At 25.8% G+C, this 21049-nt stretch overlaps 3 protein-coding genes across 6 annotated transcripts; all 3 read right to left on the bottom strand.

Moving 5' to 3' along the window:
• Positions 1-1850: 1850 nt before the first annotated feature.
• On the bottom strand, positions 1851-3177 carry LOC110619678 (feruloyl CoA ortho-hydroxylase F6H1-3). The gene is made up of 2 exons (XM_021763216.2): positions 2599-3177; positions 1851-2528 (listed from the first exon to the last, which is right to left on the bottom strand). Exons 1-2 carry the CDS (start codon positions 3102-3104, stop codon positions 1943-1945), a joined length of 1092 nt encoding a protein of 363 aa, XP_021618908.1. The 5' UTR covers positions 3105-3177; the 3' UTR covers positions 1851-1942.
• Positions 3178-16074: 12897 nt separating this feature from the next.
• LOC110618463 (feruloyl CoA ortho-hydroxylase F6H1-3) lies at positions 16075-17568 on the bottom strand. Of its 2 annotated transcripts, none has more exons than XM_043957995.1 (2): positions 17429-17568; positions 16075-17347 (listed from the first exon to the last, which is right to left on the bottom strand). In XM_043957995.1, exon 2 carries the CDS (start codon positions 17239-17241, stop codon positions 16150-16152), a length of 1092 nt encoding a protein of 363 aa, XP_043813930.1. In that variant the 5' UTR covers positions 17242-17347; positions 17429-17568; the 3' UTR covers positions 16075-16149. The 2 variants fall into 2 exon arrangements, with proteins under 2 accessions (XP_043813930.1, XP_021617289.1); XM_021761597.2 differs by having other exon boundaries at positions 16075-17324.
• On the bottom strand, positions 17450-20697 carry LOC110618461 (2-carboxy-1,4-naphthoquinone phytyltransferase, chloroplastic). Of its 3 annotated transcripts, none has more exons than XM_043957994.1 (11): positions 20487-20697; positions 20316-20400; positions 19915-20188; positions 19731-19834; positions 19263-19334; positions 18989-19139; positions 18762-18868; positions 18537-18675; positions 18350-18460; positions 18122-18187; positions 17450-17585 (listed from the first exon to the last, which is right to left on the bottom strand). In XM_043957994.1, exons 2-11 carry the CDS (start codon positions 20381-20383, stop codon positions 17553-17555), a joined length of 1125 nt encoding a protein of 374 aa, XP_043813929.1. In that variant the 5' UTR covers positions 20384-20400; positions 20487-20697; the 3' UTR covers positions 17450-17552. The 3 variants fall into 3 exon arrangements, with proteins under 3 accessions (XP_043813929.1, XP_043813928.1, XP_021617286.1); XM_043957993.1 differs by lacking the exon at positions 17450-17585 and adding an exon at positions 17823-18043; XM_021761594.2 differs by lacking the exon at positions 17450-17585 and adding an exon at positions 17823-18043 and having other exon boundaries at positions 19001-19139; positions 20487-20694.
• Positions 20698-21049: the final 352 nt, after the last annotated feature.

Here is a 21049-nt window from a genome sequence, read left to right as displayed (position 1 = left end):
CTTTGACAGCTTTTCATCATTAAATTAAAGTTAATTAATCCAATTTAGAGGAATGGTTCTATATTAAATACTTGCACTCAAACTTGTTTAAACTATTTTTATTTTATATTACTCATTCAATTTTTTTTATAATAATTTATCATAATCGCTAAGAATTACCCAACATTGGTTAAATCTACCCACCAAATATTACTTTTTCCTTTTTTTTTTCCTGAAAGATCCTATTTTCAGTCATAAACTCAACTTTTTTTCTCTTTCTTGTAAGCTTCCTTTTTATCAACTTCTCACCTTGGCGGTTGCTGGATTTGACCATCTATTTTCTTTTTCTTTTTTGGTTTTTTAATTTTATTATGATTTATTCTAGTTCAGTTTTCTCACTAAATAAAATTTTCTTAATTAACCCTAATTGATCCAACTTTTTTTTTTTCTGCTTACCAACTGTATTCCTACCTAGGTGCACTTTATTTTAATAGCTATTAATTATTTTAAGGTAAACGGTGATTTAGTCCTTCTGATTTAGTGAAATGCAACATTTTGTTCCTCTATTTTAAAAAATCTTCAATTTAGTCATTGTGATTTTTAAAAACTATGACATTAGATCCTCCCTGATTTTCAGTTAAATCACCGTTAATTTTAGTTAAAAAGACTAAAATACCCATTCTCTCTCCTTCCTCTTCCTCCTTCTCTTCTTCTTCTTCTTCTTCTCCTTCCCGATCTCCTTCTTCTTCTTCTTCTCTTTTCCGATCTCCTCCTCCTCCTTCTTCTTCTTCTTCTCCTTCTTCTTCTTCTTCTTCTTCTCTTTTCTGATCTCCTTCTTCTTCTTCTTCTTTCCGATCTTCTTCTTCCCGATCTTTCACTCGACGTTTAGCATCCACTGGCTTAACATTTTGACTGTCACAATTATGCTTTTTTCCATAATTCATTACAAAATGATGTTTGTCAAAGCCACTAATCCTAGTCCCCTCTTGACTATCATCTATTGCAGGTACATCATCAGAGCAGGCACAGAAGTGATTAGGTCTCTCGCTCAAATTAGGTAGCTTTCCCATACAATTACTCTGATTTGTAGATGCGGAACCAAGTCCTTCCCCTCCTTCTCCAGATGCACTAGTATCCAATTTGAAGTTCTCACAGCCAGAAATTCTTTCCTGGACTTAAGATTTTTCAATTCCACTGATAATGACCGCAATTTCTGCTGCAATTCAGTTGTAGTTTCCACACACTGCTCAAGGTGCTGACGAACAAGAGTAGAGTTGAGTAATTCATCACAAAGGAACATAAGAAGAAAGGAGATCGGAAAAGAGAAGAAGAAGAAGAAGAAGAAGAAGAAGAAGAAGAAGAAGAAGAAGAAGAAGAAGAAGAAGAAGAAGAAGAAGAAGAAGAAGAAGAAGAAGAAGAAGAAGAAGAAGAAGAAGAAGAAGATCGGAAAAGAGAAGAAAGAGAAGAAGAGGAAGATCGAAGAAGGAGAGAGAATGGGTATTTTAGTCTTTTTAACTAAAATTAACGGTGATTTAACTGAAAATCTAACGGGAGAAACTAATGTCATAGTTTTTAAAAATTATAGTGACTAAATTAAAGATTTTTTAAAATAGAGGGATAAAAGGTTGCATTTCACTAAATTAAAGAGACTAAATTACAGTTTACCTATTATTTTAATAGTGCATGACGGCTAATTAATTAAAATTAAAATAAAATTAAATCTCTTTAATTTTTTTTTAATAAATTTTTAGGTCAATTCCATAGACTATGAATCCAAAAAAATAAAAATCGTCTAAAATGGAACTCACTTGTTTATATCTCAAAAATCTCATGGTTCATTTTCACATATGTATATATATATATATATAAACTTTAATAAAATTAATCTTAGAGTTTATTTTAAATACTTAGTGATTACAACATTAACAATAATGACATAAACTGATAGAGTAACTAAAAATTATTACACTTCAGCAAATTCCACAGTCTTCTTCCCATCATGAGCCTTCCTGAAGAAATGCTTCACATAATCGGAGTATAAAATATTCTTATATTTTGGCTTTTCTCCGGCAGCAAGCAATTCAGGCAACGGTCCGATCACATCACTTGGCTTTGGGTTGACAAAAACAGGAATAGAAATTCTGTTCTTACTTCCGCTCGCAATCACACAATGCTCGATACTTTTATATCGACCATTACTCAGAATTTGTAATGCATCTCCGACGTTTATCACAAGAGATCCTTCAATCGGAGGAACATGAACCCACCCATCTTCTTCTCCTTTTCCTTCGTTGACTCGCACGTAAAGTCCACCGATTTCGTCTTGGAGGAGGAACGTGAGGGTGGAGACGTCGGAGTGGCGGCCGACACCGATAGTGAGCTGAGGGTTTGGACATCTTGGATAGTAGTTGAGGTTGATTCTTCGAGATCCCATTAAAAGAGACTCTTTCTTCTCGTCTATTTCTTTTACATTGAGTCTCTCCATTAATGCAGTCAAAAGCTTTCTGCATAAGATTTCAGATTTCTTCATGTACTCCAAGCATTCATCCCTGTAAACAAAGAAACGATCAGTTTAATAATTTCCAAGAAAACTTCACAATATTAAAATAATTTTCTTACTTGCACTCAGGAGGCCACAATGCAGAAGCTTCTTCCTCAGAGACATAGAAAAGGCTGAGATAATCTTTCCATTCAAGAGCTTTCTCAGAATCAGGGCTAAAGCTGGTGCCAAATCTAACACTGTTAGAAGGCGAAAGCTCCTTAGAATACTTCCTCTTCACAGCAGCTGGAACCCCAAAGAAACGATGCGTTGCATCTTTAACACCGTCAAGGACCTCAAGAGGAACGCCATGGTTAACAAGCTGAAAGAATCCAAATGTCTCAGCAGCTTCACAGACAGATTCAGCGATGTTGGGATCATTTTCCCAGTTGGCCATGTCAATGACAGGGATGGATTTGTTTGGGATGATGTTGATCAATGCTTCTTTTGGTTGAATATATTGGCGAGGAAGGCTTTTGATGCCCAACTCAGAGAGACCCTTTACGCCATTCCCTTGGTTGATCACAAAATCGGCGATATCAAAGGCGGAGGCGTCAGTGGTTGATTCTGCAAGTGTTGGAGCCATTTCTTGAGCTTCTTATGAGAGAAGGAAAATATTTGTCTTGGGTTTTGTTTGGTTGAATAGAAAATGGGGAGGAGTCTGGTGTTATTTATAGGAGAATATGGCATGTGAGTGCTTGTCTTGATCTAATTTGTTAATTGCTTCACCAACCACAGATTTGTTATTTATTAATTTCATAGAGTATATAATTCATTCACCATCTAATATTCCAATTTCATGCCTCTTTAAATCTATATTCTATAACTTCTCCATGTGCTTACATCTACGAAAGAATCTTTCTTCCTCTTGAAAAAATCACATTTTTAATTATTATAAATTTTTTCTTACTCAATACTTTGAATTACACCTATTATCGAAAATATTTTTTTTTTAACATTCAAATGTATATACCCAATTAATCAGCATCGTCAAAATAATGATAAATTTCACTAATAAGCATATAAGGAGGACTTTTCATTAGACTAAGTATTTCATGGATACTATTCAAAATTAAATCGAATTGAATAAATCAAAAATTAAAATTTTAATATTTATAAAAATTAAATCAAATCGATTTTAATCAAAAATCGAATCGAATGGAATCGATCTGATTCAATTTAATTCCATTTGATTTGATCGATTTGAAATTTTAATAAATTTTTATTTTTTACACTTTATTTTTAATATTCTAAAATTTAATTAAAATATTTTAATTTTAATATGATCTAATCTCTCTGTTTTATTGAAAATAATATATTATTATCACTAATTGGTTCGGTTCGATTTTTTTTATTTTTTCTTATCAAAATCGAACCGAACTAAAATAACCATAATTTTTAAATTAAAAATTAAATTGAACCGAAATGAATAAAAAATCGAATTGAATTCTAAATTAATTCAATTCAATCAATTTTTTCAGTTTGAACTGAATATTGCTCGCCTCTACTTTTTATCAGTTTAATACGTCAACTTTTATTTTTTAACATATTTTAAGAAAAATAATATTTTTTTATTATATTTATTTTAAAAATATTAAATTTTATTAAATATTACGAAACATTTTGAGATATATTTTATAAATAAAATCATTTATATATTATCCAAGAATAAAAAAAATAATGGATAATAATTTTAAAATAAAAAAATAAAAATTATAAAACGAATGGAATATTAAGAATCTCTTTATTATTTGAGTTCACGCAATAATAAACCTTATGAAATCATATTTGACATTTTCAACTTCTTAAGCTATTATAAGATATTAGATATTACAAAAGGAACTCTTAATCCTCAACTCATTTAGCAATGAAGTCTATTTAAATAAATGACAATTTAAAATAAAAATTATTGAATTTGACATTTTATTATATATGGTCATATTTTCTTTTTTTTGAAATACAAATCAACTCCATTTATATTTAAAATTAAGACATACTCAAATTGAATCGCAAGTAATTTCTAATTACGATTGAAATAATTAGACAAATACATTTTTAATTTCTAATTTTTCTAGATATAGTATGTGTAGACGCGCATGCGTAGGGGTGAGCATTCGGTCGGTTCGGTTCAAAACCGAACCGAACCGAATAAACCAAAAACTGAAATTTTAGTGTTTATGAAAATCGAGCCGAATCGATTTTGGTCAGAACTGAATCAAACCGAACCGGTCTGATTCGGTTCTATTCGGTTCGGTTTAATCGGTTTTGATTTTTAATAATTTTTTTTATTTTTTACACTTTATTTTTAATATTTTAAAATTTAATTAAAATATTTTAATCTTAATATGATTTAATTTCTCTATATGATTAAAAAAACATATTATTATCACTAATTGGTTCGGTTCGGTATTTTTTATTTTTTTCTGATCAAAACCGAATCGAACCGAAATAATCGAAATTTTTGAAATTAAAAACCGTACCGAATCAAAATTTTAAATCGATTCAATTCGATCAATTTTTTCAGTTTGAACCGAATACTGCTCATCCGCGTGCAGTGTGAGCTTTAATCACAATATTTCACAATTAGAAACAAAGCTATTAATTTAGTTAAGTTTTTTATTATGTACTTAATTTCGAAGGATTTACCTCAGGAAAAAAAAAAATTACTGTTGCTTATCAAAGATTTACCTGCATCATAGTAGAGTGCAGTGAGGGGTGAGCAGATTTATAAATAATTAATTTGAAATTAAAAAAATCGGTTCAAATCAAAAAAATCGAAAAAATTTCAGTTAATTTAGCAATAGTTGGTTTAAATTGAAAAAATCGATTGAACTGAATTAATTTAAAATTTTGATTTGATTTTTTATTTATTTCAATTCGATTCAATTTTTAATTTTAAAACTTTCGATTATTTCAACTCGACTCGATTTTGATTAGAAAAAATCAAAAAAATCGAACTGAATTGATTAGTGATAATAATATATTATTTTTAGAGAGATTAGATCATATTAAAATTAAATTTTAAAATATTAAAAATAAAATGTAAAAAATAAAAAATTATTAAAAATTGAAACTAATTAAACCGAATCGAATCGAACTAAATTAGATCAATTTGATTTGATTCAGTTTCTAATTAAAATCAATTCGGTTTGATTTTTAAAAATACTTAAATTTTAATTTTTGATTTATTCAGTTCGATTTTATTTTAAATCAAACAAACTGAGTGATTTGGACAGTCATCAAATTTAAAAAGATTATTTTTATCTGGACCTTAAAATGGATATAATTAAAGGGATGTTGCGTTAAATAAAAAAAAAATTATTTATACCCAATTAATTACTACAAGAAATCTCCACATTATTAATAAATTTTATCAAATATATTTTAATTTATTAATAATTTTAATAAATTTAAAAATCTGTTAATAACTCTTAACATAAAAAATTTTTCCTTAAAAATCCATTGTATTATTAATTAATTTTAGAATTCATTGTGAATTTATAAATTTATAAAATAATAAGCGTTGAAATTTACTAACAAAATTAAAATTCAACCAATTAAAATATATTAATAAATTTTTTAAAATTCGTTCATAATTTATTATTAACCGATTAAAATATAAAATTCAACCAATTAAAATATATTAATAGATTTTTTAAAATTTGTTCATAATTTATTATTAACCGATTAAAATATATTAATAGATTTTAAAAAATATTTAAATTATTAGTGGACTCTAAATCTATTATTAATTTGTTAAAAAATTATTAATAACTTTAGAAATCTGAAATATCATTAAATTAATAAATTAAAAATATTAAAACGAATGATATTTATTAGTAAATTTAAAATGAATGCTCACATAAAATTTTTACTTTTTTTTTAAATTTATATTTTTAAGTTACAAATGAATTTATTAACGAATTTTAAATTTATTAATAATTGTTAAAAGAAAAGAGTTGATTTTTTTTCAAAATGTAAGTAAATAATTTGCGTTTATAAATACAACATAATTTCCTTTTTTTTATTATTCAATTATTTATCATTTTTCTTCTTTTCATTTCTTTTATTTTTTATTTTTCTATTTTCTTTTTCTTTCGCTCGTTTTTTTTCTTCCTTTTCTATTACTTTCATTCATTTCATTCATTTCGCTTTCTTATCTCATAATATTTTTCCTCTTCTTTTATTATTCATTCATTTATCATTTTTCTTCCTTCCATTTTTTTTTTCTTCTCCTTTCACTCATTTTCTTTTTTTTTTCTATTACTTTCTTTCATTTCACTTTTTTTATCTCATAATTTTTTTCTTTCAATTTTTATTATTTTTTTTCCGCCTTTTATCCTTTTTTTCTCTCATTTTATTCTCTCTTGTATTATTTTTTTCACTTTTTCTTATAATTTTTCTTTCGCTTTCTCTATTTCTTTTCATTATTTTCTTCACTCTCCTCTTATTTTCTTAATGTTTGCCGTATTTCATTCATATTAATTTCTCTTATATTATTTTTTTTCATCATTTTCTTTCTATCTATATTTTTCTATTATTTTCTCTTTATTTATTTATATATTTTTTATTATTTTCTCTATATTTATTTTTTCTATAATCATTTATTCCTTTTTTTTCATTTCTCTAATCAATTTTTTACTCTACTTTTATTCTTTTTTCTTTTTTATAATTTTTATTTTTCTATCATTTTTTTTTCTCTGTTTTCTTTCTTTTTTTTTTCATCATTTTCTCTCATTTTATATCTTATTTCCACTTTCTATATATTTCTAATAAATATTGAATATAAATTAAAAATTTAATAACACTAATAATATAATTTTAAATCTGATTAAATTAATAATAAAATTTATTATTTAATTAAAATAATAATTATTTTAAAATTATTTAAATTTCTAATGAAGTTACTAACATATTGCAATCCGTCAGTAATTTACTAATAAATTTAATAACGGATTTCACATCTATTAATAAATTATTTTTTTTTAATTTACTAATGAAATTAAAATCCATTAATAAGAGTAATAAAAGTGTGATCCGAGCTTTTTTAACAGTGAATCTTAATCCATTAGTGATCTTTTAATAATTCGTCTACCAATAGATTTTTATTGGATTATCAATACAAAATTTTATTTGCGATGATTTGATAAAGTGTGATTCAAGAGAGTTCTAGGATTAGTACATCCGAATATTGATTTGATAGATTTTAAAAAAAAAATGTAATTATGAATAGAAAATAAGTTAGTTTAGACATGTTAAATAGGTATATATAAAAATTCAAAAAATACTGTTAAAAAAAACTTTAAAAGCTAATTTGAGACCCTAAACAATATTTTTGATGGATTACTACTTAGCCGAAGGCAAGTAAAAAATGTAGATTTTTGAATGAGTTTTTTGAATTGAAATTTTATCAGTGATTCTAATACGCATAGCAAAATTTATGAGCAAAACGCTTTTTGTTGCTCAATAATTATTTGAGTCAATTCATTCGTTTTAAATATTACGATCTATCTCATTCGTATCGGCACTCAATTTTAGTTTTGTCAGCTTATATCGAAATGAATTTTATTTGATTATTAAATTATTCGGATTGTGAATACGAAATATTATATTTATATATTATTACGATTATATACACATTATTAAAAATTTCTATATGATATGAAATTAAGATAAGATTTATTTAAAATTATATATATATATATATATTTTTTATTAATCCTGTGTATATATGCCCAATGTGCATAAAAGTGTCCATCTTACGGTGTTAATTTCCTATTTCTTTTGCTATATTATGATCCGTTTCTAAAATCGTTACTACTTAGCATATATAACTCAATAAAAACATTTATTTTTTCATATAATATTATGAAAGATAGACAATTAGATAATATTGTAAATAAATTAGAAGATATGAAAGGCAATTTTAGTCTTAATTTATATCTTTAATATTATAAAATTATTTTAAATGATTTTTTATTTTTATTTTCTTTAATCATAAGAATGAATAGTTTTTAATATTAAAACATGGTATTAATATTTTATTATAAAAATTAAAAATTATTATTTTAATTTTTAAAAAAGGGTTAATTTAATTCGAAATAAAATAAATTAATTAATTAATTAAGGTACAAAACTTATAAATGTAGGGCTCCAAAATTTAAATAAATTTTTATAAAATTATATAAAATTATATTTTTTTTAAATTAAAATATTTTAAATAAAAAAATTAAATTCTTTCATTCTAATTAATTAAAATATATTTAAAAAAATTAAATTAAATTAAAATAAAGCACTCATAGCTTTAACTTAATGGTAAGTGCTACATTTGACAGGTTTTAGATTTTATTTTCTCGATTTCCGTTTAAAAAAATAAAATTTAAATTTTTAAAAATTATTAAATTTTTTTTAATTAATTTTTTTTATTTTCTAATTAAGGAATTAAAACTTATTTTTTTATACAAAATAAGTAAGTTGTTTCTCTTATTTTAGTTAAATTAATTTTCGAAAAGTAAACTTCTTATTTCATAAGCCATTTTAAATTGTAAGGTCTAAATTTAATTTCTTTTAAGACTAAATTTAATTAATTTTAATTAATTTTTTTTAAATAATGCAGATTATATTGCATTTAGAAGTCAAGAAGGTAAAATATAAGAGGGTTCAAAAATGAAATTTAAGAAAATCAATAAAAAAATTCAGTCTATGATAAATTTAAATTCAATCTACAATCATTAACGGTTCAACTCAAATCTATTAGTGAATTCAGACCAATCAATTCACAGAAATCTTACTCATTACATCTTAAAATTTATTTGTCACCGTCTTACTATCGCACAATCACAATGCCACTATTATCATTGACATTGAGTAACATAGCACAAATAAGTAAGATAATAATAACCATCGCACAATCACGATACCACTACCATCATTGACATCGAGTAACATAGTACAAGCAAGTGAGATAATGATAACTACCAGAAACAGCAAAACTCGCAATAATAGACCATCATGCAATAAAAATATATATAAAATTTATCAAAAACGTTAATTCGATAATTCAAGCACAGAACAGAGCACCATAGAAAGAAGACGCTGCAGAACTCAGTCGATTATCAATCAAAGGGAATGCAAGTCACCAAAAGCAGCAGTGCAATCCAAAAATACAACATCAATAACCTAAAAGTCTTCTCTGTTGGCAAAAGTGAAGTTGTAGGTCTTACGAAATTCAAATACATCCATCCCTGATATGAAAAATAATAAAGACTTACAAAATAAAAAAATAGAAAAATAAATAAAAGACTTAATTGTCGTCCGACTACAGCGAAAAATGACTATAACAAACGGAAATCATTCCCTTTTCGAAGAAAAAAAAAATCAACAAATAAAAATTAAAATTAAAAAACACAAAAAAAATTAAAAAAGCTGCACTAAAATTTCAAAAGAAAAACAATTACTTTCCATTTTCTCCTTCTCTTTTCTAGATTCTTTGCCTTTTCTCTCTCGTCTTCACTTTCCAAATTTTAATTGATTGATGCCAAGCAATTTGCCCCAAATCATGGTCTTGAGTCTGTAAATTCGGGACCCACCTCTACTAGAAACTATACCGTATGGAAAATTATCAGATTATGTCCATCATGCTATCAAAATAACTCTTATATTATTTATTTATTTTTAATTTGATAAACTTTAATAACAAACCTGCTCATTTATATTTAGATTTATGATAGATTAAGTCTAGAGTACATTTATTTTTAGATTAATAATAAATTAAATTCAAATATTTATAAACTTAATTTGATAATAAGTGTATTTAAGTAAATTTGAGAGATTTCAGTTTGATGGTAAGCGCATTTAAATAAATTTAAGAAATTTTAAGTTTTATTTTTCCAATTTTTAATCTCTATTTTTTATATTATATGATTTGATAAATAATAAAAATGAATATAAAAATACACACCCCGCAGGTAAATGATGAAACCCTAAAATAATGAACTAATTAACGGTTTTTTTATAAAAAAAAAACAATTATTTTTATATAATTGGTTTGTTACTGCTTTATTATATATATATTTTTTTCCATCTCTACCGGTTGTTGGTAGGGTCAGGGTTATTTCAAGTTCTAAACCGCCCACCTCAACGACTAAACATGTGCCCATCTGCCTAGCTTTTGATACATTTGTTAAAGCTAGTAAAATGGGGTTAGGTATTTTGGAGGATTTTTTTCTTGTAGCTAAGATTTGGAATATCTTTGTAAAAAACAATAAAAAAATTGATAATTATACTAAATTCTTTAATGGAGATAAAACTTAAATAATTGATCTATTAATTTTAAAAAATAAATTAAAATATCTTTAATATTTTAAAAATTTATTTATTAATTTCGCCCTTAAATATTTTATGATTTAATTTTTATAATTTTAAAAAATTTATTAATTAATAATTTAAATTTTTAAAAAATTTACTAATTAATCTTTCCGTATCGAGAGTATTTTAAATTAAGAGTGAGTAGTATTCGGTTCAAACTGAAAAAATCGACCGAATTGAATTAATTTTAAAATTTAGTTCAGTTTTTTATTCAATTCAGTTGGGTTTGGTTTTTAATTTCAGAAATTTTAATTATTTCGGTTCGGTTTGGTTTTGATCAAAAAAATCAAAAAAATCAAACCGAATCAATTAGTGATAATAATATGTTATTTTCAATAATATAGAAAAATTAAATTATATTAAAATTTCATTAAAAATTATATTAAAATTAAAATATTTTAATTAAATTTTAAAATATTAAAAATAAAGTGTAAAAAATAAAAAAATTATTAAAAATCAAAATCAATTAAACCGAATAGAATCAAACCGGTTCGGTTCGGTTTGGTTTCTGATCAAAATCAATTCGTTTCAGTTTTTATAAATACTAAAATTTTAATTTTCAGTTCATTCGATTCGATTCAATTTGAATCGAACTGATCGAATATTCATTTTTATTTTAAATTTTATTTACAATACATAATAGTAAATTTAACGGAATGATAGGCTAATAAATTTTTTCTAATATCATAAATATTTTAATATATTTTTTAAAATAAAATAATTGATTAATAAATTTTTCATATTATAAAGAATATATAATAATTTTTTTAATTTATATAATTATTAATAATGATAATTTTATATTTAATTATATTAATAAAATTCAAAACACTCTAAATTAATGGTTAAACTCACAAACTATTAATCCAAACACTTACTGAGAAATTCAATCAGCAAAATAATAATGGAATAGATAATTATTTTTAATTATTTATATATATATATATTGAAAAAAAAAAAGAATTAAGACAAGTTGTCAAGCAGACATAATTGACTAGAAGCAGCAACATTTTTCAAGATTTAATTTAGACTCGAAGAAGGAATTAGCTATCAGCTTATCTGGAAATTTGAAGTAAGACTTTATGGGAAAAGCAAAACTGATTTTATAATTAAGTAATTTCTCTGATTTCCTCCTCACTCACTCTCCTAGTAGCCCCTAGAGTAAGAAAATTAATATTATTTTTTAATTAAGAGAATCATTATCTTGATCTAACCCTGATCTCTGCCACCACTTTTGATAATGATATTTTCATAGTTGACTTATATATATGTATATATATATACACTTGTAAGATTATGCAATGAGATCAAAATTTTACATTTTATTATAAATAATTTTCCAAATAATTTTACTTAAAATATTTTAGATAATTTATTCCATCTTTTACTATTAAAAAAAAAATTTTAAGTTATAATATATGTCGATGATCGCGGATCTTCTTATACTTGAAATAAGATTGAATCATAAAAATAATATAGGTCTAAAATCCATCGGGCTATCTTTAAGCAGATTGATCTAAGGTGCAAGTTTTAAAAGGAAAATGGATAAAATGAAAGAAAAGTCTCATTTCCTACCTAAACTTATATACCCACAATAAATTCTATATTTAGAATCTCATAATATCATATATCATTCAAAAGTTCATTGTCTAGATAAATTTTAATTTATGATAATTTATATAAAAATAAATATTATCATTTAAAATTTAAAAATATTTTATGCGTAAAATTCAAATTTAAAATCGGAGAGAAGACTCATGCCATTTCATAATCTTATTAATTAATTGATGAAAGGCTCATCAACACCCAAATCCATTGATGAAATAATTAAGGAGTCAAAATATATTTTTCAAGGAGACCAAGAAAATATTTTTAATTTAAATTAAGATCTCAATTACATATAGTATTAATTTTTTGTGGGTCAATTAAGAAAGAAAATAATGGCATTATTTTATATGGATTTGCCAATTGAAGTCCCAATAATTTATTGTCCTTTTATTTCTTTAATTATGTGTTTGGTAGTCTTTTCAAGAAAATTTTATCTTATAAATTTATGAAATATATGCATATATTATACAATTATCTAATTCTAAATTAATAATAAGTATTTTATTTTTAATTAATAAAACTATTATTAATATTCAATTTTGAAATCTCATTGGCTAAATATAATTTTGTGTTAATTTTTTTTAAAAGAAAAATTCAATGACTATGGAAGATAAAAAAAAATTATTAAAATAAAAATTCTCCTAATCTCCTACCCATTTAATATGCAAAGAAGAATGTTGAGAATATGGTAATTTTGATTTAGTGCAGTGGGGTCAATGGAGAGAGAATGTTTGATTGTATGGGTAGTTTAGAATTTTAAAAAGGTTCATTCTCTATTTAACACAATTTTAACAGAAAAAGTAAGTGAAATTAGATGGAAGAATTATTTTTTTGATGAAAATAAAAATTAAAAAATATTTTTATAAATTTTTAAAACTGTAAGGATTAATTTATGAATAATAATATTATTTAGAGATTAAAAAATAAATATTTTTATATATAATTTAAATTTTTATTAAAATTCTGTTTGTTTAAAAAGTATTTTTTTTATATTTAAAATACAAAGAAAAAATAAATCAGCTTTTTTTTAAAAAAAAATTATTTTTAGAATTTTACAAATATATTTATATAAATTTATTAATATATTTTATTTTTTAAATTAAAATTAAATGATAAAAATATTTTTTTAAAAAATATTTTTAATGAATTTTCTACAAAAATATTTTTTAAATATGAATTATTTTTTAAAATAAACAGAATTTTTTTATAAAAAATATTTTAAATTTTTTTATAAAAAATATTTTAAATTTTTTTTACATTTTTTTTGTTTGAGCGCTCAAGAAAAAAAGTTAATAAAAAATATTTTTTTAATTAAAAACTTAAATTATTTTAAAGAAAATATTTTTCGTAATTTTTGATATTTAGAGTAAAAAATATTTTTATAGTTGAAAAAAATAAACCATTTTAAAAGAATGACTTTTTTTATATAAGAAAAAAAAAATTTTTTTAGGCCTTACATTCTTATTAAAATCTGTATATATAATTTTTTTTAATAAAATTTATTTTTTAAATTAAAATTAAATAATAAAAAATAAATTATTTTATTAAAAAATATTTATTTTTTATAAAAAAATATTTTACTCAAAAAATATTTTATAAATATAAGTTATTTTTCACGAACAAAAACCAACCCTCTACATTGTAATTCGTGCATCCTTGAGATCACTAACACTAACACATAAAGACAACTTTTCAATGTAATTGTGATATTTAACAATTTAAAATAAAAATATTAGATAAAAAAATTTAAAATAATTCACATTTATATTTAATATTTTAAATTTTAAATAATAAAATCAAATATTTTTAATTTATTATAAATTAAAGAAACTAAATTAAATTTATATAAATTAATAGAAATTATAATACAGTTTCTAAATTTCTATATTATTAATAAAATATATAATTTTTTAATTTAAATATTATATTGAAATTGAATATATTTTATATTTATTATATATAATATCAAATATGTTGTATTGAATAAATTTTTATTACAAATAAATTTCTATTATACAAAACATCACATATATATATTTATGTTTATATTTAATATTATAAATTATGTGTATATTTTTATATTTGAAAAATCTTATTTTTTATTAATAATATTATATAAAAATAGAAATAGAGAGTGAATAATGAGATTAATAAAAAAATAATACTTTTATAATAAAAATATGTATTTAAACACTATTTTATTATTTAAACAGAATTTTAGAGATTATATTATAATTTACTATTAATTTATATAAATTTAATTTAATTCTTTAATTATAATATAACAAATTAAAAATATTTGATTTTATTATCTAAAATTTTAAATTTTAAATTATCATAAATATTTAAATTTTTTTATTTAATATTCTTTTAAAAAATAATTAATTCAACTACAATATACCTATAATAAATCAATTAATATTTTTTATTATAAATTATTCGGATTCAAAATTCAGATATCTTATTAAGGGTGAAAGTACACGCATCATCCATCTCATCCCTTGAGATTAATAAATCATGCAACCGAGAAGGGAAATGTGAGCAGTTGGTATCCAATTGGATGGTGACACGTGTGGAACCTTTGGATCTTACCTCCAACCCACTTAACCAGTGTTTCGGTCTTTCACTGGGTCCACTTTAGTGGACTAACTGGATGGGCTTAAAGTCTGCTGGTGTTTCTCTTGTACCTAAATATTTCGAATTTAAATTTTGGTATAGAACGTTTTTTAATTTAGGGCGAAACACTTTACTTTTTAATAGAATCATCTATCACTATCAAAATTTATCGAAATAATAATAAATATTAATAGTGAATTTAAATTCATTATAAATTTATAATAAATTAATAATAAATTTTTTATATTTAATTATTAATTTTTATTATTTAATAACGGATTAACAAATTCGTTACTTAATAAAATTATATACAAATTTAATAACTAATTTTAAAATCTATTATAAATCTGTTAATAAATTAATTAAAAATTAGTAATATATTTTAATCCATTAATAAATTTATTATTAAATTAATTACTAAATAAATAAACTAAATAAATAAAATAGTAACGGATTTAATAACGGAAAGTAATATATTATTACGGATTTAATCAATTATTATTTTTTAATAAAAAATTGACTTTTATTAACATTTTCAAAGTTTTCAAAGTTATTTTTTCTTGATAGATGAAGCTTGAGCTATATCAATAATATTAACAAATACAAGTTATTAATAACATTCATGTATAATAGAATATCTAATAGAATTAATAAAGTTCTCAAAGTTATTTTTTCTTAAAGATTGGTTAATTTTTTCTCTTGATGTATAAAAAATATTTTTCAATAATAAATTTTTTTAGTATACTAAAACATTAAAAATGCAAAAAATTATTTATTTTTAAAAAATATTTTCCATAAAAAATATGTTCCATTTAGGAAACTTCTAAAGCCATTTATATGAAAGTTTATATATATAGTTTGACAATAAAACAATGAGCTATTAAATAAAATAATCTAAAATTTTGTGAAAAATTAAATTAATTATATCTTAAATTTTATTTTTTCGACAATAAAATCAAAACTAGTTTTAAAATTAATTATAACCAATAGACTAAATTAAATTTTAATACATTAAAGTAAAAACATATATGAGAAAACTATTACGATGAAATCTCAGCAAAAGCCACAGTCTTCTTGCCATCATGAGCCTTCCTGAAGAAATGCTTCACATAATCAGAGTAAAGAATGTTCTTATATTTAGGCTTCTCTCCGGCAGCGATCAGCTCAGGCAAAGGACCGATCACATCATTTGGCTTTGGATTTACGAAAATGGGGATTGAAATTCTGTTCTTGCTTCCACTTGCAATCACACAGTGTTCTACGCTCTTGTATCGACCATTGCTCAGTATCTGCAATGCATCTCCCACGTTGATCACAAGAGATCCTTCAATAGGAGGAACATGAACCCAGCCATCTTCGTCGCCTTTGCCTTCGTTGATTCGCACGTAAAGCCCGCCGATTTCGTCTTGTAGGAGGAAAGTGAGTGAGGAAACATCGGAGTGGCGGCCAACCCCAACAGTGAGCTGAGGGTTTGGACATCTTGGATAATAGTTGAGATTAATCCTTTTAGAGCCCATTAGCAGAGATTCTTTGGATTCGTCTATTTCTTTTACGTTCAGTTTCTCCATGAGTGTACTCATTAGCTTCGTGCAGAGGACTTGAGATTTCTTCATGTATTCAAGGACTTCATCTCTGCAAGCAGAAGGCCACAATACAGAAGCCTCCTCCTCTGAGACATAGAAGAGGCTAAGGTAATCTTTCCATTCAAGAGCTTTCTCTGCATCAGGACTAAAGCTGGTTCCAAATCTGATGTTGTTGGTGGAAGAAAGCTCTTTGGAGAACTTTCTCTTCTCCTCTGCTGGCAACCCAAAGAACCGATGGGTTGCATCCTTAACGCCATCGAGTACCTCAAGTGGCACGCCATGGTTAACCAACTGAAAGAAGCCAAATTCCTCTGCAGCTTCACAGACTGATTCAGCAACTTTGGAGTCATTTTCCCAGTTGGACATATCAATAACAGGAATAGATTTTTGTGGGATGATATTGATAAGTGCCTCTTGGGGTTGAATATATTGAGAGGGAAGGCTTTTGATGCCTAAATCAGAAAGACCCTTTACTCCATTGCCTTTGTTAATGACAAAATCAGTGAGATCAAAGGAATCTGTGGATGACACTGCCATTGCTGGAGCCATTGCAATTCAACTATGTATATCAAGATTACCAAACTGAAGCTGGGGAGATTGTGATTTGAAGAGAGAGGGGTGGTGGCAATAACCTGTTATCCGAAGCTATTTATAGCTATAGAATCATTTAAACACGTGAACTTCTCTATTTTTTTTAATGGTTTAAAATATATTATATATAAAATGGAGAGCTCACCATCACCAACCCCATTATGCAATTTCGGGGCTTCTTCAAGTGGGTAGGGATGTGTTAGAGACCAGCAACAGTTTACTAGTCTGCGGTCAATTTCCGACATCTCTAATCCATACAACACAATCAATTAGAATTGTTCCATTCCGTAGATTCTCGACCGCTACAGATTCATAATTAAAAAAAAAAAAAAAATTTTAGTGCAAGAAGTTTTATAATATGTTTAATAATAATTTTATTATAACAGTTTAAACACGTTTAATTTTAGGTAAAGAGTTCTCATATTCGTTGGGATCTAAGCAATAAGAAAAGAGTTCTCATATTCATCATTTCAAAGCACAATATTGGGATTCTAATATATTTGTTAATTAAATCATAAAATAATTTAATTTATTAAAATAAAAATAAAATGACGTATTTTTTATTTTTTTAATAAAAGTTTATGGCAATTGATAATTAAAATGGAATTTAATTGCTGGATAATTTTCAAAAAATCATCAGCATTGGAAAATATGTTTAGGAAAACATTCTAGCTGCCACCAGTCCACCTGCCAATGCAGCCCCAAACAAAGCATGTAATCTCACACAATAATACTTTGCCATGAAAATCTTCCCTTTGTCCTGTAACACCAAATTCTTATAAGCACTGACATAAAAAAAAAAAAAAAAAAGAATTTATGGACATAACCAAATCCTCACCTTGTGGTTCTCTTCAACAAAGCTAAATACAAGTTTTCCCATGGGTATTGTCAGGGCACAGAGAAGCTGCATCAAAAGGATTCAAAAGAAGGATCCAATGAAGAAAAAAGGTTATAGAGAATCGTCCATTTTTGGGTATTTAGATAACAAGCATATGCTCTCAGAATACAGTTAACCAGTATGTTAACTCATTGATTAGGATAAATTGGATCGGTTCTGTAGACTTACAATGCAGGTGAAAGGAAGAGCCCTGCTCAGACCAAAAGCAAACACAAGAGAGTAGAGTGTGAAGATTGCTGCTTTCACCACATGAGAGCCTCTTTCGGTGCCGAGTCTAACCTGCATACGTATAGAAGCATGGGGGTCATAACTCGACGAAACAAATGAACAAATAAGGCTAATCTGAGATACAAACCAAAGGGGATATTTTTCCAACAGCTGCATCTTCTTCTATTTGGTGGAAGTGACTGCAAAAGAGGATCAACGATGTGGTGAAGCCAACGAGGAGTGACACCGAAAGAATTGTGCTGGTTAATGGGAGACTGGTCACCTCACTGTCAAAACAACAAGAAACTGATATTAACACAGTGCAAAAGCTTCTATCAAAGGGCTGAATTTAACTAAATAAATTGTAGGAAACCTTGAACTCCCCAGAAGTAAGTAAAATGCAGTAGTAGTAAAGGGGCCAAATGCTGAAAAGCACAGAGGTTCACCCAGTCCTTGATAACTTAACCGAAATGGCGGGCACTGCATTCATCGAATGCGAAGCAGATGAATTATTACATGGCATCACATGATCTTCACAGTAAGAATGTGTATCCAAAGAGAGGATTTGATGATTATGCAACATTTGGGTTCAAAATTTACCAGCTTATGTACCTGATATATATAGCCACAAGTAATTGAACAAGCTAGCAAAAATATTGCTTGCACACTGCCGGCTCCTAGAGATGTCCATGTCAGCCCAATGATGCCAAGGACAAGTGATGAGTAAGCAGCAACAAAGGTTCCTGTACGACTTCCCACAGTAGAAGCAGAGGCAGGGCATAATTAGCAAAAATCTTACTTCTTTCTGTCATATATTACTAAAAATAATGAAACAAAGGTCTAATTGCCATAAAGATAGAGTTGAACAACTTACCTTCCGACCAAGTTTACAACTGATTCTTTCTTGTTCTTGTCTGCTCCTGTATCGAAATCGTAAACATCGTTGCTGTCCAATCAACAATGCATAAAAATTTTAAATGATTTCTAAAAAATATTTAAATTTTAATTTTTAAATGAAAATATATAAAAAGATTTATAAATATTATTATAAAATATAATTTTTTATATTAAATTAATTATTTATATAATCAGATCAAATAGGCAGCTAATATTTATGCATAAAATCCGAACGGATCCAAATCCACAAAGGCTATTATTTCTTTAATCCCTTCCAAATCCGATCATGAATACCCAAATCCATCGTATTAGAATTCAATTGAATCGATACCCCTAAATACTCTATCCATTCCCATCCTATTCACAAATCTATCACTTCCAAATGTGTCATCACCACTCTCATATGTAAAATGACAAAAATTTTGCTTTCTCTTACAGAACTCACCTTAAATTGAGCCAAGTTATAACAAGGATTGAAGAAGCCAAAAGCACAAAATAGCGCCTACTTGAAAACATGCCTGTCTGGAGATAAGCAGCTGCACCACCTACCTGTTCCCAGAAACTAGGAAGAGCTTAAAGTTAAGTTGGACTAATCTTAAAACTCAAGCTTAAATGAATTTGATTCTTACAGTGAGTGGGACCAAAGCAACCGAGTAAATTGGCAATTTGATTGCCCTCCATATCAAGGTCATTTTGGCAATGTCTTCCTCTTTTTCTCCTTCATTTGTATTACCAGAATAGTGAGTTGTGCTCTTAGAAAAAATCAGTCTACTTTGGCTTTTTTTCTTGATTTCTACCTGTCTTCTATGAGTCCCAAAGAAGATTTCTTCTCTGCTACAACATAATACCCACAATTTTATAGAAGCATTTGGAAACAAAGCTCCCTTATCAGACCGATCAGACCTGAAAGATGAACAATATCAGTGACAGCAGAGACAGAAATGAAATCGATTTCATAAAGAACCACTCAGCCTCAAAAAAATCTCAAACCTATGAGCCCTAAAGAAAATTTGAGTTCATGTGACTATACTTGATGAAAGATTCATGGGGTCTCTTTAGACCCCACACCAGGTTCAGGTTACGGAATGCTACTGCCATGTTTGTAGAGTTATGGTCTGCAAGCAAGAAAGCAGAGTTTTACATTGAATCCCAAATGCAATAAGCTTCTTTTTCAAAAAGTTTGAAGAATAATTGGACTTACCTTGAAGGGTTACTCTTGCTCATGCCTGCCTGTATATCTCTCTGATTCAAGATGAGATAAGATAAGTAGGTTACTGTAATCTGTAAAATTTTTCAAGTGTCTGTGAGCTGGGGACAAAAAATTCAACAGTAAAGTCCATAGCTGCTCTGGTAGCAGAAAGGAAAATGGCTAAGACAAAATCTAAGGCAGTCACCACCAAAATGTTGCCATGTAAGCTTAAGGATCAGATATGCTGCCATGTCTGTTTGTAGATCATGCATTGAAAATGGTCCACAATGGAGAAAGAGTCCAGCCCACATGCCTCAGGAGACTTGTGCTTAATTGGGCCTAATCTCAGTATCGAATCGCCCAGCTCAACCCAATTGGTAAAGGCTTAATTTCAAGAAGGATAAATTACAATCTTCTTTTCAAAGTTTCTGTTTGTTTAAGGAAAAATATTTTTTGATATTTAAAATATTTTTAAAAAATTAATTAAATAATAAAATTTATATAGAGATAATGGTAAATTTTTTTTTACCTTTTCACATTATAATAAATATATCTAAATTAAAAATTTTAATTAA

Source organism: Manihot esculenta, chromosome 7, assembly GCF_001659605.2.
Source record: "Manihot esculenta cultivar AM560-2 chromosome 7, M.esculenta_v8, whole genome shotgun sequence".
Taxonomy (NCBI): Eukaryota; Viridiplantae; Streptophyta; class Magnoliopsida; order Malpighiales; family Euphorbiaceae; genus Manihot; species Manihot esculenta.
Note: the sequence above shows the minus strand (reverse complement) of the source record. Positions and strands in the feature narration are given on the sequence as shown.